The sequence below is a fragment of the Atheta coriaria genome, unplaced genomic scaffold (genome assembly GCF_025399875.1).
Source record: "Atheta coriaria isolate IRGN ID8LTWV9N9 unplaced genomic scaffold, Caltech_Dcor_3.1 hic_scaffold_3_pilon, whole genome shotgun sequence".
NCBI classification, from domain to species: Eukaryota; Metazoa; Arthropoda; class Insecta; order Coleoptera; family Staphylinidae; genus Dalotia; species Dalotia coriaria.
The window spans coordinates 4485693-4511509 of NW_027045445.1; the positions used below are offsets into that span (position 1 = coordinate 4485693).

General features: G+C 39.1%; 6 protein-coding genes across 7 annotated transcripts; 5 read left to right on the forward strand and 1 right to left on the reverse strand.

Moving 5' to 3' along the window:
• Positions 1-2814: 2814 nt before the first annotated feature.
• chm (lysine acetyltransferase chameau) lies at positions 2815-20915 on the reverse strand. Its single transcript, XM_065317356.1, has 8 exons — positions 20751-20915; positions 19454-20698; positions 19243-19397; positions 19034-19172; positions 13470-14991; positions 13033-13412; positions 5387-5480; positions 2815-3393 (listed from the first exon to the last, which is right to left on the reverse strand). Exons 1-8 carry the CDS (start codon positions 20814-20816, stop codon positions 3023-3025), a joined length of 3972 nt encoding a protein of 1323 aa, XP_065173428.1. The 5' UTR covers positions 20817-20915; the 3' UTR covers positions 2815-3022.
• Positions 6890-9147, forward strand: LOC135789998 (uncharacterized). Its single transcript, XM_065300090.1, has one exon. It carries the CDS (start codon positions 7107-7109, stop codon positions 8790-8792), a length of 1686 nt encoding a protein of 561 aa, XP_065156162.1. The 5' UTR covers positions 6890-7106; the 3' UTR covers positions 8793-9147.
• LOC135790000 (probable rRNA-processing protein EBP2 homolog) lies at positions 15270-16537 on the forward strand. Its single transcript, XM_065300093.1, has 3 exons — positions 15270-15452; positions 15507-15590; positions 15647-16537. Exons 1-3 carry the CDS (start codon positions 15393-15395, stop codon positions 16475-16477), a joined length of 975 nt encoding a protein of 324 aa, XP_065156165.1. The 5' UTR covers positions 15270-15392; the 3' UTR covers positions 16478-16537.
• On the forward strand, positions 16619-18998 carry Ns1 (Nucleostemin 1). Its single transcript, XM_065300089.1, has 4 exons — positions 16619-16737; positions 16795-17671; positions 17724-18285; positions 18684-18998. Exons 1-4 carry the CDS (start codon positions 16722-16724, stop codon positions 18942-18944), a joined length of 1716 nt encoding a protein of 571 aa, XP_065156161.1. The 5' UTR covers positions 16619-16721; the 3' UTR covers positions 18945-18998.
• Positions 20916-21195: 280 nt separating the features above from the next.
• On the forward strand, positions 21196-23018 carry Pex7 (Peroxin 7). Its single transcript, XM_065300094.1, has 2 exons — positions 21196-21740; positions 21803-23018. The coding sequence occupies exons 1-2, from the start codon at positions 21470-21472 to the stop codon at positions 22483-22485; spliced, it is 954 nt and encodes a 317-aa protein (XP_065156166.1). The 5' UTR covers positions 21196-21469; the 3' UTR covers positions 22486-23018.
• Positions 23019-23060: 42 nt separating this feature from the next.
• On the forward strand, positions 23061-24444 carry LOC135789999 (uncharacterized). 2 transcript variants are annotated; one of them, XM_065300092.1, is made up of 2 exons: positions 23061-23203; positions 23267-24444. In XM_065300092.1, exon 2 carries the CDS (start codon positions 23306-23308, stop codon positions 24353-24355), a length of 1050 nt encoding a protein of 349 aa, XP_065156164.1. In that variant the 5' UTR covers positions 23061-23203; positions 23267-23305; the 3' UTR covers positions 24356-24444. The 2 variants fall into 2 exon arrangements, with proteins under 2 accessions (XP_065156164.1, XP_065156163.1); XM_065300091.1 differs by having other exon boundaries at positions 23065-23203; positions 23264-24444.
• Positions 24445-25817: the final 1373 nt, after the last annotated feature.

Genomic DNA, 25817 nt, shown 5'->3' on the forward strand with positions numbered 1-25817 from the left:
TGCTTGAACTCTACGTGTGTGATAAATGATAACTCTGCTTGCAACACCGCTGATATATTTATAAATACAGCAAATACAAACACACTGTAAGTACCTATTATTCATAAGTAAACGATTGGATGCGTTGGATTTCAACTTGCCAACGAGCCAACGGTAAATATAAACAGTTTTGTAATTGAAATGATTCAACATTGGCATTAACAACAATATTTTCGTAAGATACATTTTTCGCTACTCCACTTTTTTGGCTGTTAACCTGTTTAATGTAATTTTTTTGTAGTTTATTCGCGATATAAAATGTGCGATTATGCGAATTAACGCAATTTCTTAACTTTCCAGTCGTAATGAAGAGCCTGGCTGGCTTTGGCTGGCATTTGACGTTGATGAAATCGACCTACCTACTTTCGTTTCATTACGCATGTGCTCGATGCGCGCAGATACATATTTTATGTGCGTTTTTATTTCATACAGGCTGGAAAGCCATGGGGAACAATAGGGGATCGAAAAATGTTGGTTAATTTACGTTGTATTAGCATTTTATCGATTCGTATACAGCACATATACTAAAATAACTCGATATTTAAAGAAAAATAGTTTTTAGATAAGGTTATGTCGTTTGACATGCTTGACATTATGACATTTGACATCTGCAACACACTGCACACTTTTAATTAAAATTCTCTTTGAATACCAACAAAAGAAATGCAAAGTTTATATAATTTGCAATTTAACAGCAATAATTCAAGTAGTAAATTGAATTTCTGTTATCAATATTGCCCGACGACGTCATCGTGTTTCTCTCGGCCACGTGCAGGAGTGCGTTGCACAACACTGTGCAGCTGTTCATGCAAATTGCATATTTTTCGCTATCACCCAACCTATTCGATTCGAACGTCGACATTTTAAACTAACGGACGTTACGAAAACGTCATAATTATTCAGAAAACCGTCGCTTGTAAAAGAAAAGTGTTTTAAAACAGTTTATGGATTTGTAGCATGGTAACATCGTGATGTTATGTTGCAATAATGGCGCAGGTAAAACTCCTTTAGGTTTTAATGGTAAAACAATAGCGGCTACGCTTGTGAGTGAGGCCAATTAACGTGAAATGCGAGCATGTGCTTATTGTTTTCGGGCGCTCATTGCGTAAACAATAGACTTTCATTGGCTATAAACACAAAATATAAATTTGTGAAGGGTTGTAAACAGTGACAAGTTTTAAATTTGGTAAATTTAAACATTTAAACATTAATTGCGGGTCTGAAACACGCAGATTATTTATAGATATTGCCTTGCCCAAAGAGGAAAGTGCATATCCGAGGCAATAAAGCGCGAATAACAATAAATCATGACACAAAGAAAGCTCGCGCACGCGGTCTGTATACGTTTATGGCATTATTAATGTCGAAGCGACGAATTTAATTGTATTAATTTCACAGAAAAACGAATTAGTCGTCGGCGTCTGGAACGATTTTGGCATGACAGTGCGAAGGTCGCGACCAGAATCGTTTTTGTCTCTTGTCGAAAACTGCGAACAAAAACAAAAACAGGTGTGTGGGTTGTGTGCGCTTTTATCGCACTTTTCTACCTGAACGCCCAACGAGGCCCGAAAATCGTGAACAGATGTCCGATGCGGATTTGCGATTCGAAAGAACTATTCATTCTTCGATATTTCTGACTACCTGAGAAGATGATCACCTGGGTTTGAGTGAGGTTATTGCTGGATTACGTGGCCTGGCATTTCCGATGTACGTTTTCGGCCGACTCATTGTAGACATGAAAAGGGCTTACAAATTACTATTCGCTGTCGTGCACGAAGAGAAAAAAGACAATGGTCAATTTATTTATAGTACAATAAGTGAGTGTGTCATGTCCATGCGCGCGGAGCATGTGGAAGAGGCCAATAAACGGGGAATATCAAGCGCAAGTCTTCTGTGTAGCCACAGAAATAAAGTTGGAAATTTTCGCACCGGAAATAGCGACTTTTTTTAGTGTCGGCGCGGCGCAAGCAGATGCGTTGTTGCAGTAAACCGCTGGGGAACAAACTGGTTTCATGGCAAACAATGTGATAAATCAAGAAATCATTAATTCCACGAAATATCTACTACTATTATAAAAATAGGCATCAAAAGTTGCAGTGCGCAACTTAAAAATGACGTCACTTCCTAAAATGTGCGATATTTTGGCGCGAAATTCAAAATTACAAACCAAAATGATTTTTTTTTATAATAAATCAAGATTGAAGAATGTAAAATCATCAATTCTACGAAATATCTACCATAAATACAAAAATATAAAACGCAATAAATGGAATATAAGTTTGGTAAACTCAATATTAACGTCACTTCCCAAAATGTCCGATATTTTGGCGCGAAATTCAAAAATCACAAACAAAAATGTAATTTTTTATTCTTATTAAGAATGAAGAATGTGTGACGATTTCAACTTGATAGAATTGAAAGTTTTGCACACACAAAGTCAAAGTGGGAGCTGATTTCACCGCGCTCCCGACCCCAGACCGTTCGCATGCGGGTACATTTTATCGGGACTGGCAGGAGGGCCCCGCCACCTCCCACGCTCCGTATGTATGTGTGTTTGTGTGTGTGTGCGCACGTCCGCCGCCGACTTCAAGCATCGACGTCGACGTCGTCTAGACGTCGCAAAACTCTTTAATGATTTACCATAAGTCCATAACGCGCCCATTCCTATAAACCCGAGGTGCCTGAGGTTCATCCCATTAATGTCTGTCGAGCGCCGAAATCCTTTGTGTCGTCCTTTTGAAGTGGACAACGCTCTTTTTTAAATCACCAAACACATTCTTTACATATAATTTAATTTAATTATATACAATTTACTTATGCGTAATAATAATACGTTTAATATTAATTTAAACATTGGAAATACGATTGTCATTTCTTCAATTTTAAAATTTAATATTTAAAATCTACTTACCAATAATAGTTGTACTATTAATATATTGGCCATAGAGATTCATATTCTGATTCTGATGATGCTTAAGTTAAGTTAAGTTGGTGGGGGTTGTGGTGGGACAAATGGTGTCCATCGTAGGCAAGACTTATCCACCTCTTTTAAAAGTGACCCGCGTCGTTTGACGCGTTCGGCGTATTCATCTAATACGTCCTGTTTCTTGAGTATAATATGTTTACCCTTCCAGTACTTCATCATACCGAGGGCTTGCAACGTGGACACGATATCCGTGGAATGAATGGCCATTTCTTGGCTCATGTCCTTGATGCTCAGCTGAGTGCCAGCACGCGCGCATAGGTACGAAAGCAGTACATCCTTCCAGTATGACCTGTAGGATATGAGACCTAGGTCACTCAGAGGTTTCTCCGGCGAACCTATTTTGCCTTCAACACGCGTCAGCAGATAACCTGTAGGTAAAATTTACAAGTTTATAGAAGAGACAATACTGAAATAAAAAAAGAAAAGAGAAAAAAACAAATCGTGAGGTTAGTCCTTGAGGACAGACTTGATCCTCGAAAGGTTCAACAATTCCCACACCACCCGCAGGCGGCGGGTGCCGCTGCCAAAAAAAGCGCGCCGAACGAGTTCAACACTTCTGTCTAGACTCGTTTTCGATTCGGGTCCGTGACCCTCGCAAACGCGCGGCGCTCTTGAGCTATTTCCATCTCCGTTTTCCCCGCCGACTCGAGACTGCCGCCTGCCACCGCCCCCACCCAAGGGGGACTCTGCACACACCCGCCTCGTCTCGGCGGGAGTCCTTCGTATGGATCCGTCTGGCGTGCGAAACGAGATAGCGCCGCGCACAGCCAACCCCCGAAATGTTGTGCCGTCGTCGTGTTTTGTGTGCGCTCGCGACCTATCCCAACCGACAACCGAGGGTGGCATACCCGCCGTCTGCGGACGCCGCCGCCGCCGCCACCACCACCACCACCACCACCTGCGTGCCTGGTTTTTGCGTGCACGCACGCACGCACGCACACAATCCCGCCGACTTTATAACCAACCCTCCGCGCCGATCCAACTAAATCGTTGTCTAGACTACGCATATTGCGCCAGACCGGCCGGCGGGAGTTGAGGGTCATGGTACACGACATGTCACAACAACCAACGACAACAGTCTCGACGCGTCGCGTCAATCGATAACGCCCCCACCTCACACACACACACACACAACAGACAGACATAAATGCGTACGTGTGATAAATCAAAATTACGCATTGAATACCAAACCTAAATGACACAAAGGCGCGCATTTTTAATTTTACAACAAAAATCATTTTCTCGACGTCCGTGAAGCAGACACATTTATTTATGCCTCGAAAATAAATCGTGCGCGCCGCGGATCGTAAACGCGCTTTTACGACGAACGCCCGAACGAAAAGACGCGTCCAACACCTGACTTATTACCAGCTCGCGCTGCTGCGCGAACGACTTTTCAAAATCGTCTTAAAAATTCCACTCGTATCGCAGAGCCGGGCGACGACCACGACGACGACGACGACGACAACAAAGCGCATTCCGGCCTGCATTATCTTCTTTTGTTAACGCAGCCGTTCGATGATATTACTCGCAAGAGGTGTACGCGCATTCCACGTTTTACGACCGCCCAGCCGCATATTTACATGCGGTGACACTTTTCTGCGCAGTAATTAGTTTTGAGTGCGCAGAAACTTTCAGTTTCTGAAAAACGCACCTCACATGTATTAATTATAATTTGAAAGCATTTGAGTAGGTGCGCGAATCGGCCGAGAAAAGAGAGCGAGCAGGGAGCAGCGCAGCAGCGCCGCGCCAGAGTATTGACCTGGCGCGATCGATACGGACGTCTGGCGCCGCGCCGTTTCGCACACACATACACACACAAACACCGACGCTCTACATGTTTGCATTTTGCAGGTTCGCCATACGGTTACCACGACTGGCTAGCTGCCGCTGCTCGCCTAGAGAGAACACGCACAAACCCCTACTACACACCATCACCTAGGCATAGTAATGTATCTAGCAGGTGTGTGTTGTGTAGAGTGTTTCCTCGCGGTCGCGACTGACTAACGCTACTCGCGGGCGGCGTCGCGTCGCGCGCCGGGCGTCAATGAATGACGTCATTCGCATTAACGGCACTTTTCTTGCCCGCCGCGAAACAAATTGCACATGCATACACATACCCAACACGGGGCAAAAGGGGCGAGACGCATTAAATTTTTAATGAAAGCGTAAAAACGCAGCCGGAGTACGAAATGAAAATTACGCGCGTCGAGTGTAGCAAAAAAAGAAAGCAAAAAAGAGCGCTACATGTATGAATTACAGGGGTGTGCACGATCGTAAAATGATGAATGAAATTATCCCTCCAGTGACGTAAAACTTAATTTTTTTACATTTTAAAAGGAAAAAAATGAAAATACTCACTGAAATCGATGAGTAGACGACCGTAACCTTGTCGCTGATAGGGTGGCAGTGTGAGAATACAAGAAACGTTGTAATTCAAGAAAGAATTTTTTTCCTGCAACAAAAATAATAATTTTCAGTTCATGACTCCTTGTGACTCATGCACATACACCACATCTCTGGAAATCGTACATGCATCATCGTCTGGCCGACCATGATGACTTTACCACCAAACACGCGACGCACCGTCGCCGCCTCATGCGAAATCCCAAACATTTCTGCAATTTTCACTTCTTCAACACACCCTGGATACAAACTTTCGCTTTTACAAATACAATTACACTTAGAATTACAATTGCGATTCGCGCATTGGCGAATTTAATTTAATTGCGCTCCAGGAGAACCACGTCCGGTCCGAACAAAACGATGACGCATTGGAAAACCACGCGCCGTACGATTTCGATTCAGGCGTGCAGTAAATATATACCAACGTCTTCTTGGCAAGGAACAAACACGATGAATATTGTGTGAGTGAATATGAGATGAGTACAAGATTTGATCTCATTCAATTCGTCGATTTCTAAAAATACAATAATGCATCAGATTCGGCATCATTCATAGAGTTTAGATTTAGATAGTGATTCTATTTGCAAACATTTCAAGGTCTTTTTGTAGTTAAATATGTACTTACTCTCACACCCACTCTGTCAAAATTTGTATAATCATTTCTCAAATTAGAGGAAGTAACGAAAACGGGGGAATTTCGCAATGCGTCCTTGCAATTCCACTATATTCACACTAGAAACCACGTTTGCATAATCTTTGCTTACAAAATCTACGCAAACAAAAATCATGTGAGAATTTTCCCAGTTTCTTCGCGCAGGGATTCTCTCACTGCGTCGAAATACTCGTAATTAATCTCGGGGTATTCATCAAAATATTATTACAAGATCTCTCAGACAATCCGCTAACGAAGCGCACCGAAAACGCCAGCTAATCACGTTAAAGTGTTGCGTATCTGTCTAAACACCGCACAAGCACACAGAACATTTCGGTGCAATTAATTTTTACTCGTATGAAATTACAAATGAGTTCATTTGTGCGCATTATCGTGTGTTCCTAACGCAAATGGGCTCATAAAACGGCAGCCGGAGAGGAAGGAACTAGTTTTAATAACGCGTAATGTATCGTGAAATAATGTGTAATGAGGATGACTAATTAATTTTCAACGTATCGCGCGCGCTCGTCACGCCTGGCTATAAATTAATAAAATCCAGCCAGCTGTTTAGCCTCAGCAACCAGCAAAACAACCACAAACTACGCAAGGAAACATTCTTTCGTTATGAGTTTCTAATGATAAGATACAAGACAATAATAAGCTCTTCATGCGAATGATAAAAATTTTTTGTTTAGGTTTGATTTGTGGTTATTTTTGTGAATATTCATCGGATGATTTTCTTATAATCTGATTTTTCATGTGAAAACAATTGGAAGGAGGATTCATATAAATACTGTCTTGAATATTTAATATTCAGTGAAATTAAAGTTTAAAGCTAATTTTTGTGTGCTTTTTTGTTAAAAAGTAAAAAAATGAAGAAAAATTTGTGTTTTTCTTACTTTTGACGGCTATTATGTTGTTGACAAAGTGTGAAACATCGCCATCGTATAAATTAAAGAAATATCATCACATTCCGGGTTGTTTTACCAAAATTTAGGCCCGGCTTACGTCTACAACAATCATATGACACTTTGCTCCTTCAAAAACCTCACACACTACGAAGAAAAACTCTCACAAATAATCAAAATCTTCGAAATGAGCAAACACATCTGTGACCCATCAAAACACCTTAATATCGCCTTATCCACCTACTGCTCAAACTCAATGAACATCATAGAAGGACAAATACCATCTTTACAACAAAAATTCAAGTCGATTACACATTTAACCGGACAAGAAACAAAACAATCACAAAAATATCCACAAAAATCACAACGTCAACGTCGTGGAATAATAAACGGCATCGGCACGGGTCTTAAATGGTTGTTCGGCACACCAGACGCAGACGACGCCGAGAAATTCACCGCCTCCATCGACACCCTCTTCAGCAACCAGCGCGAAACCCGACTACTAATGCAACAACAGGTGCACGTGCTAATCGCCGCCATCAACAGCTACAATCAATCCGTGGAGGAATTCAAACGCAACACAGAAACCTTAAACACCAACATGCGAGAAATCATGCGGACAAATGCAGGGATAGTCAAAGTGCTGCATAGCTTGGAAGAAACAACCATGGCCATCAAACACGTGACACTGTTGACCCAGCTGATCGTTCAGCTCGCCGAAGAGTTCGATGTGATCATAAACGCGATACTCTTCGCTAAACAAAACATTCTTCATCCATCAATTATCAATCCTCACGATTTGAGAAGAGAACTACTTCAAGTTCAACTCAACTCGAATCTTCAGTTTCCTATCCCGCTGGATTCGAATGATATTTACTTATATTTCGATATCATGAAGATATCCGTTGCTTTACGGGATAATATTTTGATATATTTTTTGAGGATACCAACGCCTTATCGAGAGAAATATGGATTACATCATATGCTACCCCTTCCTAAATCAGCTGATAATGATAATCATCGTAAAATATTCTCGTTTATTGTCCCACAACAACCTTATTTATTAATCAATCTCGCAGCGACAGAATTTAGTCTTTTAAATTCTTTAGACAATTGTAAATTATTACGAGATTACTACATCTGTCAAACTTATACAAAATCCAAATCATTCGCGGATGTAACATGTGAAGTTCAATTGAAAATCGCGCATCTAGACAAGATCCCCGATGATTGTGTGACGAAAACCATCATGGCCGACATGGAAGTGTGGCAGAAGATCAACTTAAATGAATGGTTATACAGTGTATCCACGAAATTATACGGAATAATATATTGTGATGATTCGGACGCTGCAAACACGCAGGATTCTATCCGTATCAACGGTACGGGGATTTTACGCCTGCGTCCCGGGTGTCGAATGAATGTGGGAAGAACAATATTGCAGGCGTACGTCGCTCCAGCGCGCAATTACACACATTTTGTGCCCAAGGTAGACATCCGCACGGATTTGCGATGTGTGGAGAAGGAGGAAGCGTTGTTGAAGCTCAACGTGAAGAGTATCACGTGGAAGAATGCCAATTTGGACGAGTTAAGGTACGCGAAACATAAATTAGAGACATTTGATCAGACTCTGCAGGAGGAAATCAATAAGCCGTACTTTAAGAGCGAATTTGGATTGATTTATACTTGTGCAGCTTATGTTTTTGTGGGATTTGTAATTATTGGTGTATGTTATTATCAATGCACCAAATGGGGGAGAAATAGTGCAGTTTCTGCTATTAGTACATCTAGACTTGTTTAAAGAAAGTGTAGCTTGTTTCTAACAACGCTCAGGAAGAATATACTCAGTTTTTTTTAATATTATGTCTCACAAGTAAGAAATTAATCCAAATTAATGAAATATTAGTGAAATTTAAAGTTTTTCGAAGATTTTTTTAATTTTAAACCTTTGATGTTGTATAACAAATGATTAAAAGCAAAAATTATTCGAGTACCATCAGCGATTTATGAGTTTTAGCAATTTTTCAAATCTTTCCTATTTTTTATGGGAATTATTCAATATTTTGATAGTTTAAAATAATACTAGTACTGAATAGTCTCTTTACAACGACCTGGACATATGTATTATGCTAACCCAATAAAATGTTTTATTATTTCGTTTTTTGAGTCATTATTGAACACGCCGTCGATTTCTAGAAGTACGATCAGTGCTGCCGTTGATGACGCACATGCATCACGTTCCACTGAATGGCTCTGACTCATTTGTTGCATACAGAAACGCAGAAAAATAGGAAGTGTTCGGTGTGCACTCCTCGGATGACATTTGGCAACGTGCAGGCAGGCAGAGCGCCGATGATATCGACATCGACGCGTGCATTTTACAGCTAAGGACGTACGTGTAAGCGATTGATCGCGTGGCGTGCGCGCGTGGGCGTTGTTCATTCATAAAATCTCTCGTTGCGCATCTATTTTCATTTTATTACGTGCGTCCGTCTTGCCGTTTGCATGCACATCCAAATACATCACTCGGAATAATATAATTGGGCAAAGAAGACGTATATATATAAAAATATATAATTAATGATACGGATTTTTAGTTATATCATCGGCCTACGCAAGAATTCTAGCCTAGTGTAGTTGTGCGCCTAAATTTAGGTACTTCGAATGCTATATTTAAACCTCTAATTTTGTTTTCGATTGGTCGAAAATAAACGCATGGCTATTTATAGCGCGACGCATGGAAAGTCGACATAATTTCGTTGTGATGTCAGAAATATTTGAGCCATACATGAATACACGTAGTATCTTCAAAGACATTCCGGAATAGAGAATAAATTAATTTCATTCGTAACGCGCGAGCGTAATTCGTTGCCACTTTGTGAAAATTAATGAAAAATTTACATTTTGATAAATGATTGCTCAATAATGTCATTTATTAAATACGAAATAATTAATTAAGTGAATAGCGGTGTTTGAGCAACAGTTTATCATCCATCAAAGTTGCTCAGGTCATTCACACAGAGCTTAAAAGCCGCTTTCAGACCGATTACCTCTCCACAAACATTTCTATCACTCAAACCAATCAAAAAATGTTAAAATTTTAAGATATTATCACAAAATTATTCAAAAAAGTTTTAAATCTTCGCAGTACACTCGTCAGCCTTAAATGTAATTAAGATGTAAAAGTCATTAAAGGCGTGCGACGCACATGAATCACTCGTCACACAATATTATTCCTTCGCTTCGCGTTGTCCCAGTTACCAGTTAGTTATTGAATCGACGTGAAATAATAGCAAAACGCGACACAATACCACAACACTCCATATAAGCAAACACTACGTAAGTCATTCCCAATAGTCGATTATGTTTTCAATTAGCCGATGATTAATAATTCCATCATTCCGATGGCGACATGTCTGCATTTGGGTGCGCAGTTGCAACAGGCACGCGAATCAATAACAATTTAGAATTAAACTTGTCGTGTTTAATTCTTTTTGGAAAACAAAAATTATTGCTATGATTTTCGCATCGCATCGCGATGACTGCGCGGCGAAAATATGCGGACAGGTTTATTATTTGATTTTCGGTAAGACGTAGGCAATAAGAATTTCGTTAGCGGCAACACGTGCAATGTTTACATAAACAAATTTCAAGCGGATGCTGATTTAGTGAATCACTTACACGCGCAGGGAATCATCACAACCGTATGCGTTATCGCAGGGAGCTCCGCCCAGAAATTTACTGCGCATGCGCAAATACATCATAACCTTGAATTTAAAAATTCTACCTTTGAGGTTATGATTCTGAGCAATAAAATTAAATTAAAACAGAAAATAGATTTTTTACGAAAGTAAACGTTTTCCCTGAGAGCTCCACCCATTTATTTACTGCGCATGCGCAGGTGCATTATATGTATTTAAAAATTCTGCCTTTGAGGTTGATTCTGTGCAATAAAATTAAATTAAAACAAAAATAATTTTTTACGAAAGTAAACGTTTTCCCGAGAGCTCCGCCTATAAGTTTACTGCGCATGCGCAAATGCATTATAACCTTGTATTTTAAACTTCTGCCCTTGAGGTTATGATTGTCAGCGCAGTGTAATAATAATAAAATTAAAACAAGAAAAAAACATTCCCACAGTAAGAAATCGTAACTTTTCGTCCGAGTGGATGAGTGTGAGTGAGCGAAAGAAGGAAAGGCACTTGGAGTGCCCCCAAAGTGAGCAGCAGCGAACATATTCATTTCCTTTAATTAGTAGAACGTGCATACCTGCGCCGCTCCGCGAGCGAATATTGTTAATAATAAGAGCGTGTAACGTTCGAGCGCTCGTCGCTCGAGTGCGACGCGGTTCCGATTCAGATTATAATATAATATAACGAAACACAATAAAAACATAATCAGAATATGAAAACACACGGCCCGGCCGCATAATCCGCACAATAATAAGTGTATTTTTGAGGAATTAAGTGGCTCTAATTAAGTATAATTAAAGCACAAAAACTCGAATTTTTCGGTTCGTAACTTGATGAACTCCCGAACACACAACACAACACACAGACAAAACAGTCGCAACCAAGTCTTTTATTCTCATTCTTGTGCTGTAGTTTAAACAGCGCACACGAATTTCGAGTGAAGATATTCGAATGACTTCTCTGATATCTTTCCGAAACCGAGTGTTTCTGGGGTCGACGGTCCGCCCGCCGTCGAAACGGCGATATGGACCGGAACCGGTGAATATGTATGGCGCGCACCAGGCGCATTAATTAATTAATTATCTTGGTTAATTAACTATACACATTTTAATCAGCGATTGTCTATACTCGTAGTGCAACGTATTAAACGTTTATTATTATTATTATTATCATTATTATTACTCATGTAAAATCTCTGATTTTTCTCAGATTATAAAAATTGCTTGTAAACTTAGACATAAATCTGTGATTTTTTTGTAATTTTTCGCTTTGCACAGTTAAAAGTGTTTAATTCCTGAAGCAAAATACGTATTTGTATCGGTGTGAATCCGTGCACATCGAGGTCGTCTCCGTATTATTACATTCTATTTAAGAACGAAATATGCAAATCATCGGTGCCGACGCACTCGCGATTTGCGACGGGTCCGCGAGCGCGCACCTTTCGCTTCAACTTTCAAGCGCACGCGAGATTCGTCTCGATTGGAAGTGCGATGGGAAGAGACGTCGGCGGCGCGCGATTTTCTTGCGAATGCAAAAACAAGAAAAACGTTCAAATTCACCCGGCCGCCGCTTTTTGGCATCGTCGTCCAAGGCCGCGCGCGCGCGGCGAAAATAACAACAAATTCGCCAATTCAGCAGCAGCTGTGCTCGCAGAAAAATCAGAATTTTTTTTGCTCAAGTATGCCGATGTTTTTCTTTTGCGCGAAAAATGTAGAACAAGGCGATTAAAAATAAAATGTTGGCAAACGCGCGGAATTTCAGCAAGAATCGAGTTCATATCAACAAGTTTTTAATGCTCAATCGAAAGCTATTATAAACCAACATAAATTATCCGCTTAGAATATTTAGGTGATGAGAGACATCGCCAGGATGAACATTTTTCATTAATCACTTTATATTTTCATCCCTTAACCACACGCATTTTAAAAATGATTTAATTAAGAGTTTTCCCCACAACTCTCAAAATAATTTATTATAATACGCAAAATACCAACTAAGGCACTTGTCGAGACGCATCCATCACCCCCTCGCAAGAGTCTAGGGGAGTGAGAAGGGCGTCGAAGCGTTGAATGTCAATTCGAGTCGGGGGTGCGCCGCCGCCGGTGCGCGTAGCCGGTCACTAACTTCTGGAATGAGACGTCTGGCGCAAACGCGCGCCCCCGCACAAACACGCCACACACATGTGAAAATGCGCGCGGCGGTGGCAGCGGCGGCGGTTGGTGGTTGTGGAGTCGAGACGCGTCGCAGGTCGACGACCGGCGCCCGTCTAGCACGGGCGTGGTTCCCCCCGAAACATTATCGCCACCACCGGCCACAAACGCATCAAACAATTACAGAAAAATCACTCACCTTGCTAAAATACCCAACGGTATGGCAGCCCTCCTGGTCGGACATTGTCATCACATAGAATAAGAACGGCTCAACATCAAAGTACAACGTCTTGTGATCCAGGAAAAACTTAGCGAGGAGACAGAGATTCTGACAGAATTGTTTGTATCGTTTACCATCCACCTCCCAAACGCTGATTTTATCTTTGCGATAGACTTCTTCGCCGGGTGGATGACGCCAGACGCATTTCGCTGCGTGGCGTTGAAGGACAATTCGACCACGCATGTAACGCAGACAGTATTCACAGATGTACAGTTTGGGTAAACGTGCGTATTCTTCAGGGTATGGACTTTGATACCACACTTCCATCTCGAATTTACCCATTTCGATGTATTTTGTACCTAACCAACAAAAATTCATATAACCTTATGTTACACACAAAAAATAACCTAACCTACCTTTCGTATTGGGTAAAGTTTTCAACTCCTCTTCGATTTTTTCGCTTGATATTGCCTGCGCGTCCCTGAATAACTTCAAATCACACTCGGGAACGAAATAATCTAAATTCGGTTCGAGTGTTCTTTCGGTTATAACTTTGCCTTCGTCAGCACTCTCGCTTTTAAAGTTATTCCGTGAATCTTTAATCTTTTGTGCGTAGACTTTCTGCTCTGGCGTTGGTAATGCCCCTCGAGGAGACTTTTTCGATCCTTCGATTAGTTTTTTACGTGCTTCTTCGCGTTTTTTTCTTTCTTGACAGTTGTCTGCGCATTTACTCGCCGCCATGTTGTGATACAACGGACATGCGTCGATTGTGAAATGTTTATCTAAACGCCCGCCAAGATGGCCGCTGCTGTTACATTCTTCAAGCGGACATTTACGATCTTCGGCGATTACAACTTCAACGCGTTTACTCGCTTCGGTTTTCTTATTCTTAGCTTTACCTTTTGTAGCAATCGGTGCTTTTTTCACGGGTGATCTACTGAGGGAGCGTTTTGTGCTTTCTGTGTCTGAATCTGTATCAGTAAACACGTTTTTCCCGACGACATGTTTCGACTTTCGAGTGTTTGATGTCCGCGTTGATTTCCTCGGTGTTTGTTTGACATCTTTCGAACCTTCATCCGAATCAGAATTTTGGTCTTCTTTGACTGCCGTTGATGATTTACGCACTTGTTTCTTGGGTGTAGTCTTTTTATTCGAGTCTGAGCCGGAATCGCTGCTCTCCGATTCGGAACTACTACTGCTTTCACTGCTACTTTGAGATGAGCTTGCTGTGCTTAGCATTTCTTTCGATTTCGGTTTATTTTCCTTCTTGTTGAGTGTCTTTTTAGGCTCTATAGGCTTGGCAGATGCTTTAGCTCGTGGTTTCACTGCAGTAGCTTTCAGTGCTTGAGTCTTTGCCACTGGTTTCTCATTGCTGTCAGATTCCGAGCTGTTTTCCGGTGAGAAAATGCTCTTTTTTTTGTTTGGATCTATTTTGGTGGCATTTTTCTGCAGGACTTTTGTCTTGGCGTTTTCTTTTAATTTAGCTTGTTGTGCTTTTGCAGCTGGGTTAGATTTTGGAGGAACTTTACCACCTGTTACTTTAGGAGGATTTTTAACATTTGATGATGTGGATGCTTTAATTGCTTTAGCCAGAGGCTTCTTTTTTGCTTTATTATTCGATTTAGGGCTGTCATCTTCTGAAGAATATAAAGTGGATGCTTTTGGTGGTGATTTCTGTGGCTTATTTGCTGGTGGTGGTTTTGATTTTGACTTGTTGGGTGGTGTTTTAGTGTCAGCACTCTTCCTAGGTACATTTTTTATTGGAGCAGACTTTTTTGATGATTGCTGATCAGGGTTAGATTGTTTTGCTGAGCCTTGTGATGTAGAGGAGTCTGAATCACTGCTGGAGGATGAATCTGAGCCACTTGATGATGAGCTTGATGAGGAGCTATCTGAAGAGGATCCGGAACTGCTCTCAGTTGAGCTCCGGCTGGAAGCCTACAAGAAATATTTTCATTGATATTTTATTGAATTAAAAATTGTATGCAGCTGCACCTTTCTTTTTGTGGGCGCAACCTTAGACATCGTGGAGAATTATTCACTCAATTACACATACACTCTGGGACACATTGATTTATGTTGAACACTACATTTGAAATGTTTGTATGATGTTATTGCCCTTTTGTTGAGTATTGTTTATTTGGGATTGATTTTATTGAGGTTAAAATCATAAGCTGGGATAATTTCGATACTGCTAGCGCCCTCTTGTGGTGGAGCATTGGTATGAGCGCAACACAATTTAAAAACAGAGTTAGGTTAGATTGCATTGAATTTCACGTGTTTGTGCCGTTTGTTTCTCAAGTTTATTAATCGAATAATAAATAATAAATACAACAATAATGACTGAATTCGAGATGCATTCGAGTGATTCTGAAGATATAAGCGATGATGATGCTGAGGTAAATTTTTATTAACTAAAATTAAAACATTAAACTTTATTTCCTTGATTTCAGTTGCAAAGAGCATTTGCTGATGGAGAAATCAAACCAGGCCTTAATAAAATTGTTCCTGTAGCCAAACAACATGTAAATAATATTGTAAGTACATATATTATTAAGTAAATTCATTATAATAAATATAATTTGATTTTTAGAAAGGTTTAACAATGAAATATGAAGAATTTAAACTCAATTTGCCATGGATTGAATTACTAGGCAATGTGAATAAGGAAGCTCCATTAGCTCCAGAATTAGCAGCAAAAATGCATGAACAAGAACAGAAGAGAGCCAACCAACTCAAAAACAACAAGAAGTTGCAACAGTTTGCAGCTGCTGAAGATCCAGTCCTGAATGACTTCAAAAGAGAAATGATGTTCCACAGACAAGCACAAGCCACAGTCATGCAAGCTTTACCCAAACTTAAAGCCATGGGTATTGCTACAATCAGACCTGATGATTACTTTGCTGAAATGGCCAAGACTGATGCCCATATGCAGAAAATCAGAGCCAGTTTAATGCAGAAACAAGCCCAGCAGCAAAGAAGTGAAAGAGTAAAGGAATTGAGAGCTCATAGGAAAGAAGGCAAAGCAATTCAAATCCAGACTAAACTTCAGAGGCTGAAGGAGAAGAAGGATATGATGGATCAAGTGAAGAAAGTGAGGAAAGGTGTTTCCAAAGATTTGAGCTTTTTGGATAGTAAGAAAGGTCCATCAAAGAAATCTATAGAGAAGAGGAAGATGAAGGATAAGAAGTTTGGGTTTGGTGGAAAAAAGAGAGGTCTGAAGTCGAATACAAAGGAAAGTGCGGCGGATATTAGCGAATATAAGAAACCGAAGCGTGATGGTAAATTTGCGGGTGGTAAACCAGGTATAGGTGGTAAGGGAGCAAAGGGTGCAAGAGGTAAACGCGGCGGTAGTGCAAGCGGGGCTAGTAAACGACCAGGAAAGAACAGACGCGCTCAAAGTAAATCTAAAGGACGAAAATAGGTTGTTATGTAACTGTATCTTATAAGTAACTATAAAGAATTAATAAAATAATCATTAATACTTTTGCTGTTGATTTACTTTGTCCTTTTTAGAAATTTATCAATACTTTTTTTAAAGTTCTGTTTTTCTGTATACTTGGTTGCCTAATTTTAGGCTAACCCACGTGCAGACCTCTACTTTTAACCACACTTTTCAAAATACTGCTGTGTTTCTTGTTACGATTTCTTGATTTATAAGACGCAAAATGGTGAAAATAGCAAGTAAGTAAATCTAATAAATTATTAACATATTAATATAATATATTGAGAATTAAATAGAACGCAGTTCCAACCGAACGCCTGCGAAACTCCGCTATAAAATCGAAAAGAAAGTCCGTGAAGCAAACCGCAAAAAGCGCAGGGAAGCAAAGAAAAACCCGAAAAGCAAGAAACAGAAAACGTTTGAAGTCCCCAATATATGTCCCTTCAAAGAAGACATCCTCAAGGAGGTAGAACAGCTTAAGAAACAGAAAGAAGCAGAAAGACAAAAGCTCAGAGACCAAGCAAAGTTAGAGCGGCAACAGAAAAAAGAAGCTGACAAGACAACAACTTTAGAAGGTTTAGTCACAAATGCACAGACACGCGGTAAAATTCACGACACCTTGACACCTACAACAAAACAAACATCAGAATTGAATAAAAGCCAAGAAAACTCACTCAAGGCTTATTATAAAGAGTTTAGGAAAGTTGTTGAGGCAGCAGATGTTGTATTAGAAGTAGTAGATGCAAGAGATCCACAAGGAACCAGATGTCTGCAGGTGGAGGAAGCTGTCAGGGAAGCTCCAGGCAGTAAAAGACTGGTTATTGTGGTGAATAAAGCTGACTTAGTACCCAGGGAGAACCTGGATGCTTGGTTAAAGTATCTTCGGAAGACTACACCTGCAGTTGCTTTCAAAGCATCCACACAGACTCAATCTAGGAAGTTAGGACATAAAAAGATGGCTTTGACAAAGAACTCCAAAGCAATGCAGAATTCTGCTTGTGTAGGTGCTGAGATGTTAATGTCTGTGTTGGCGAACTATTGTAGAAATAAAGGAATCAAAACTTCTATTCGAGTGGGGATTGTGGGGTTGCCTAATGTTGGCAAAAGTTCTTTAATTAACAGTTTAAAGAGGTCCAGGGCTTGTAATGTTGGTGCTACTCCAGGTGTCACAAAGTAAGTTAAAAGAAACTCATTGAAATAAAATTTTAACTTAAATTATTTATAGGCAAATGCAAGAAGTGCAACTGGATTCGAAAATTAAACTTTTGGACTCTCCTGGTATTGTATTCGCCTCTGGTGATGACAGTAGTTCATCATTAAGAAACGCAGTGAAAGTTACTTCACTGAGTGACCCGGTAAAACCAGCAAATGCCATTTTACAGCGCGTTACTAAGCAGCAAATGATGGAAATGTACGATATCACTGAATATTCTACTCCTGATGAGTTTTATGCCAAGAAAGCAGCGAGAATGGGACGTTTTAAGCGTGGAGGAGTGCCGGATTCGATGGCGGCTGCTAGAGGTTTACTTGAGGATTGGAACAATGGTAAAATTAAATATTATACCGTTCCACCAGAGGATGACCCTTCGGTGCATATTAGTTCGACGATCGTGAAGGAAGTCGCTGCGGAGTTTGATGTGGAACAGTTTGAAACTATGGAAACCGATGTGATGAAACAGTTGGAGAAAGAAAATGTTGGTGGGAATGCGAATACAATGCTTTTGGAGAGTTTGGGGCCGGTTACACTTGAGGAGCAGATGGACGATGACAAGACTACTGATAATCTTGTAAGTAATTTAACACCCACGAGATGTGCGCTTGAAGGGAGAGTGGAAGAGGGTGGAGGGTTGCTTAGAAAGCTGCGATTGTGCTGCTGGACGACTTAGGGACGACGGAGCGCAGGGCGCACTGTGTACTGGCCTTTTATACCTACGGTTTTGCGCACGACCCGCAAAAAGTGGTGGGGGTACACCGGGTGGTACACAGGCGCACCTATCCTGTACTGGTGTTACTTCCCCCACTCTTTTTTGTGGGTCAGGCGCAGGTATAAAAGGCAGTGCGCACCGTGCTCAGTCTGGTCGTAGTCGTCCAGCACTCCAGTCGCAGTTTACTAAGTTCCACTCTTTCCTATTCGCGTCGTGCTGGATTACGCTTTTCATTCATTCATTTATGTAATTATTTTCAGATATCCGAGAATGTTAGTGTAAAGACAACGAAAAAAGTCAAGAAGGTCGTAAAACAAGCGCGACTTAAGAAAGTTGATCCAGAAATGGAACTGGAAGGCAATTTGAAACTGAATCAAGCTAAAAAGGCGCAATTCAAAAAAGCTAAGAAGGAAAAGAACCGCAAAGAACGAGTTGATTTGCAACTCTCAGCAGGTTTGGACAACTTTACACTAAACACAAAAGATGAGGAATATGATTTTGAACAAGACTTTCAAATGTAATGTAATACTTAACCCTTTAAGTAAATGAATACACATTACACATACATATAAAAATACCCAGAACATAATATATAATAATTACCTTAAAATAACTCTGGTGGCTTGTAGTCTGGCACAATTTGCAGAACTATTTCACGCCACATGCGCTTCTTTTCTTCTTTTGTTCTCTCTAGTTGTAAAATAGCTGGCAGACTCTTCCACTGATAGAATGCTTGCACCAAAAGACGTCTACAACAACAATAACATATGATTTATAACTTGTACATAGATGCAAGTTATTAAAATGAAATAAACTTACGTTTTGTAATGTTTTATAGCCACAGTTGTGAGATGATATCTCCTGATTTTAATAGCATTCACACAGAGGTAATAAGCTTTAAACACTTTACACTCCACTTGATACGCGTGATAATCAACTGCTACTTGCATGTTTTGCTTAGCTTTGAATCGAACCTGCAACAAACCGTTTTTTAGATGTCAAACTTTAACTGTCAAAAATTGAATCATACCGCAAGCATTCTTTTGACAACATTCCTCTTCAACTTTGTCTGGTAGTGTTCCTCTGCCTTTTGAATCTTCATTTCTTGAATATTTCTTGCATTTATTCTCCACTTGTGCATATATCTTCTTATTATAACAGTTTCGTAGAATGCTACGCTGATATTCTCGTTATATTGCTGTTGTTGCACAGCAAGTTTAAAACTCATAATCGCACGTCGTTTCAATATTTTTGAATAGAATTTATCTGCCATTTTACATTTTCGTATAAACTTCTCTTTCTCTGCTTGTCTACGCTTTTCTTCTTCAAGTTCTCTACGTCGTCTGTCTTTAATAGCATCTAATGCTTGTTTCTTCTCTTCTTCATCTTGTATGCGTTTGTTTTCAAGTTGTTCTGCTAATAATCGCTTCTTTTCTTCATCAATCAATCGTTTTCGTTCTTGAATCATTTGTCGTTTGAGTTCGCGTTCTTGTGCTCGTTGTTCCATAAGTCTCACCAGTTTTGGAACTTTGTTGATTTTTATTTGTACTTCTTCGGGTTCCTCGATGATTTTCACTCCTGTTACGACTTTTGTTCGTGTGGAAAACTTCTTTAACAGATGTTTAATTGTATCTTGGGTTTCATTGTATGATTCTTTAAGTGCATCGCATATTTTACCAAATTGTAACTCATGGATCTTTTGTTCCTGTTCAATAAGTTTGGATTTTTGCATAAGGATTATATCACGCTGTGCTTTATATCGGTTTTGATATATTTCTGACTTTGGTGTTTTATTCCTGTTGGTGTTTGAATGTTTTGAAGAACATTCACTTGAAGAACTGCGAACTGATCCACTAGACTTAATTCTTGCATTTTGTGTGTCTTTATTTGACTTGGCTTTGCGTTTGGCTTTTAATCCTTGGATAAATTTATCAATTTGTTCTTCTTTGAGTTCATTCACACTTTGGAGACTTTTCGGCTGTTGTTGTTTCTTTTTATTTGTTTTATCTCTCCAAATATCAAAATATTTCTTTGTTATGGTTGAATTATCATTAATTTTTGGTTCTTCAATAATAATTTGCAAGTCTTTCGGTGGTTTTTGGCATTTCTCAGTTCTTTTAGCACAAATCTTACTGTTACTAACATTATTGTGATAAATATCACTTTCATCAGTCTCAAATAAATCATCTAAGCCTTTAAGTGCATCATTGATCACATTTTCAGTGCGATGCTTCAGTGTTAATCTCTCTGTTTCAATGGCGTTTATTTTACTCGACTGAAATTTAAATATTTTAATAATTTGTGAATAAATACAGGTTTATGTATACCATTGAGTGTTCTAAGTCAATGCAATGTTGCTTCAACTCTTCAATAGATATTCTTGTAATATTCATCGCGTATTTTGTTTAATTAATCTTTTTAGACATTTATCACATGCAACACAAACAAAACTTTGTTTTTATTGACCTAACATAATCTCCACGCAACGTTTTGTTTGTATTACGTGTTTCTAAAGAAGTTCTCAATGAATATCATATTTAACTGCGTCTATTAAATAAATATTTGATTTGTTAATGTCAAGAGTTAAATTCTCCTTAATCATTACTCAGAATAACTTGTGGTTAATGCAATTAATCACATCCAATTTAAAAGATTTAAAAGGTAAATTAATATGCCATGATGGGTGAAGATCCCAAATGCACCCTTTAATTCATTCCCACATGATAGGGTAGTAGTGGTTTCGGGTGGTTCTTTGATTCTCTTCTCATTCTAACTCCCTCCTGCTTGTGCCTTCACTTCCCAGATCGGTGTCATTCGCGTCAATCGCGCTCTGAAAGCTCGTTGTGAATGTCAGAAACATGTTTTCCGTGATTCGTTATGCACACAAAAAGTTCAATTTTTTTTGGACACTCGACCCAATCTCCGAAGGCTAAAGTCGATTTGCGCCCGGCGTGTGTGTGCGTATAAAAAGGGGCACGTATGCGAAAGCCCTTAGTGCCCTCAGTCATGCAGAAGCATACGATCAACACGTAGTCACCGCCGTAGCATGGCTACATTTCTAACACCCAACAGACATGGATATAGTGTGAGATTCTCGCCATTCGATGGCAATCAGATTGCAGTTGCCACCAGCCAATACTTTGGCCTGGCAGGCGGTGGCACTCTCTTCCTGCTTGAAAATGTTAACAATCAACTGGTAGAGAAACAGAAATTCCAATGGACTGATGGTCTCTTTGATGTTGTCTGGTCAGAGTTTGATCCTAATATCATTGTCACCACTTCAGGTGATGGTGGTTTACAAATTTGGAACACAGGAGGTAAATTTCATACTTTTTCATAGCAACAATTGCTTATTTAATTAATTATTGAATAATTTTAGTTGCTACACCTATTCAGACACTAAACGAGCATAAAAATGAAGTCTACTCAGTGGACTGGACCAGAACAAGGCAACAACAGTTATTACTAAGTGCATCATGGGATCACACCATCAAAGTATGGGATCCCACTCACAAATCATCCCTGAATACATTCCTAGGTCATTCACAGTTGGTATACAATGCCATGTGGAGTCCACACATTCCACACTCATTCGCTTCAGTCTCTGGAGATGGCAATCTCAAACTGTGGAGTTCGCTTAACAATAACTCTAGTATAACATTTCGAGCACATGATGCTGAAGTCTTGTCTTGTGATTGGTGTAAGTACGATCAAAACATCATCTCTACATGTGGTTCAGATGGTTTGATCCGTGGTTGGGATATCCGGAATTACACTCATCCGATATTCCAATTACGTGGTTGTGATTACGCTGTGCGACGAATACAATTCTCGCCTCATGCGATGAGTTTACTCGCAAGCGTCAGTTATGATTACACCACACGCATCTGGGACTACAAAAAGAGTCCGGAAGCAGTGGAAGTGATCAAGCATCACTCCGAATTTGTCTACGGCCTGGATTGGAACAATTTAAAAGCCGGGGAGCTTGCTGATTGTGGATGGGATAGTCTCCTGCATGTTTTCACGCCGTTGTCAGTAAAAAACGTGTTGAACATTATATAAACAACATTTGCATGCAATTTTACGAGGCTGGAAACTCCGTGATTCAAGAGAAATGGGTGGCCTTAGGATATAATTGAATTCTGATTCGTTTCGTACATCCCATGATTCCTATTCGATTAATTTTTGGTTTTTGGTGTGAAACACTGAAATATACATAAACAATATTGATATTGATGTTGAACATAGCAAAACACGATATTATACTATAAGACTATTTCAATATGCAACGACTTTCATGTGTGTACCGTTACAGCATAAATAACTAGATGATAAGCATGGATTTGTGTTGTGGTTGCGTTTTCTTTTATTACGGTTAATGTTTTATGTTGTTTTATATATATATTCTGTTTACTATACTTGCCAAATTGACATTTCCTAATGTAAAGACTGAAATACTCGTGTTTTTTGTTCATATTTGGCTAAAAATATTTGTTTTGGTGAAAGTGAGCATTTAATGCGTGCACATCTATTGTATTGACATGTGTATCCTTTAACGAACAAAAGAAGAAGTAAAACATTGAAAACAGATTAAACTTTCTTTATAATGTTATAAATTATGATTAATATCATTCTGTTAATACGTTTACGTGGCTTAAATAGCAAGGTTGTTGACAAATTAATTAACATTTTGCCAGTTGTCATTTTGAAGAAGATGCTAGTCACAAAGATCAACATCCACATGATGTCTGTGTGTGCGTCCTGATGAAATACCTGTTATGTATGTTAATTATTTCCTAATATAGTAGTGGTGGCGTGGCGTTGATTAATTTGTTTTTAGAAGTAACGTGCCGACAAACATCTGTCAATTTGTTTAATCAACATGAGTCGCAACAGTGGAAGAGGGAGGAAATCTACACACAGTGTAGTTGGTCTACGTAAACCACAAAACAAACCAGATTCTTATTTAGATAGTGTACTAGCTGAAGATGAAGATTACCTCAATGTTTTGTGCATTCGGAATGAACTCATTGAGAATGCCCTTGACAAATGTCAGGAATCCTATTTGAGAATACAATCTGTGAAGTATTTAACTCATTGTCTTCATAAAGCTTATCTTGATGTCTTCAGCACAATGTACATGCATTATGATACAGTTGTTATAGACCCAAGGCGTGATTTGTGGATTCCTGAAGAACAATGCGAACCGTTACCAGAGGATAACTACGCTGAGTTTTCAGTTCCTATTGAATCTACTTCTGTGCAAGAAATTCCAGAAGTTGAAATCTCTCCCTATCAGTTTAGTCCTGTCAAATCTGAAACAGAACATATTGCTTGGCCCGCTGGGTTTACTCCGCCATTTTCCAACGTTGACGTTGATAAAGACGTCAAGAAAATATTAAATGATATTCTCTCTTTAATTTCTGAGCAATTTGAAGATGCTTCCACGTATCAAAACATATTTGCTTCTGTGAGGGAAGAAGAAAAGAAAGCTTCCCTAGCATCTAGTACAAGTGAATTATTTGAAGATCTCACTTCCGAGGCGAGTTTCTTCACGGCTGTTGCTGAATCCGGGCAGAATTTCCTCCCGCCCATTGAACCAACACGTTGTGATCATACTTTTACAAAGGTGGGAGATGCCCCGATTGAGAAAACAATCAAATTCGCTTTGGGGGAAGTGAAAAAGGTTCAAAATGTTGGTCTGCCACCTTTGAGGTTAAAGGCAAGGTTTAAACCCTCTGAATGGTCAAGGTCCTATGTCAGATTTGGAAGGAGTTTGGGTTCTTTTGATAGATACAATGAAGCATCTGCTAATTATCTCAAAAGTAGTTTTAAGTCAAATTTATCTAAGCACCATGATGTTGATGATACTTTTGAAGAAGCAGAGGCAGATGATGTGAAGAAGGTGAAGAAAGTTGATATTGTAGGTTAGAATTTAATGGCTATTTAATGAATCAGGAAGTGACAAGTTGTTAGATGTTTCTTGTAACATTTGAATAATAAACTGCTGGTATTGATGCTGTTGATCGTAGATCTATCAAGTCATAATTTATTATTGTGTGTTTCGTGTTATACTGACCATCAGTTGTTAGCTGGTAATAAATCAGTTGTTAAAATGGCGGTCATTAAAGTTTCGTAATTTTTGTCGATAAATTTGATTCGCTTGCAAAATCTCTTCTGCATTGTGAGCAATCTCTTTTTAACATTTAATTAAGTATTAAATTTCTCAAAATCTAACATTTAAAAACAACAAATATTAATTAGTTATGCTGTGATGACATAAAATATAAATAGATGGCAAATGTATTAATTGCAGCTTGTTAGAATTACAACGGAGAGGAAAATTGATTTGCATTCTGAATTAGTATTAATTTCACGCAGGAGTCACGCACGTTTGCAATACGCGTGGTATTTTAATTAAGTATGTTTTATAAATATCGATTTTTGCTTTGAAAGAATTGGTGTCATCAGAGGCGCGTGCTGTTGTGCTTCGTATGCTTTAGATTCTTTCAAATGTCAATGCCATTTTCCATAACATTCTGTTCTCTATTCTTAATTTATTGCGGATTGCCGCGGCGATCAGAAATTAATGTTTTTGTCGATAAAAATAAATTTTCTTTGATTTAAGTGGTAAAAACATAAACATTAATACATGAAATGATTGGAGCGGCATTTGCATATTAATTGCAATCGTTGTCATGGTACAAGTGTCACCAGGATGTGGTGATTCAAGTTTTGGAGTAATAATGAGGGAATTCAAGATGGTGAACATTCCAGTAGGTATAGTTTATGTTAATAAGGATCATCGATATCAATAAACTTTGGAGTGAATAATAATGAAGCGATTTTTTGCTATGTATGCAACTTTACCTGCAAATCATTAGTCAAAATCATTAGTATTAGTTTTTCTAATGCACCAGCGCCCTCTGGTGTTAAATAAACCATTTTTGACATGTTTATTGTTAATTTTTATGGTTTTGTTTAAAATTTAGCTTATTAAACGTTTATTTTCAATTATTTCTATAGCTAAATTTGTCTAAACAATAAAACTAAAGTTTATTGATCTTAAATTTAAAAACTTTGACGGAATATTTCTAAAAGTCATTAAATTTGCATTTACCTGGGATGCCGTCATTCCTGCAAGTTATTAAACGAAAGGAATGCCGTGTCTTAGGTTTTTTACATTCTGCGCATTCCCAATAGTTGTAAAACTAATTAATTGCATGATTAACAAAATAATTCTGAAAGCATTTACTTGTACTATATTAAATCGATTAATTTATTAAGAACATTATCCTTTTGTGTTGGAATACGTGCGTTGCCACCTCTTGCGGCAGGTGGAAAAAAAAGTTGTCGTCAAGTTGTCGCAGGTGACCGCTGGTCGGCTTCCTTTC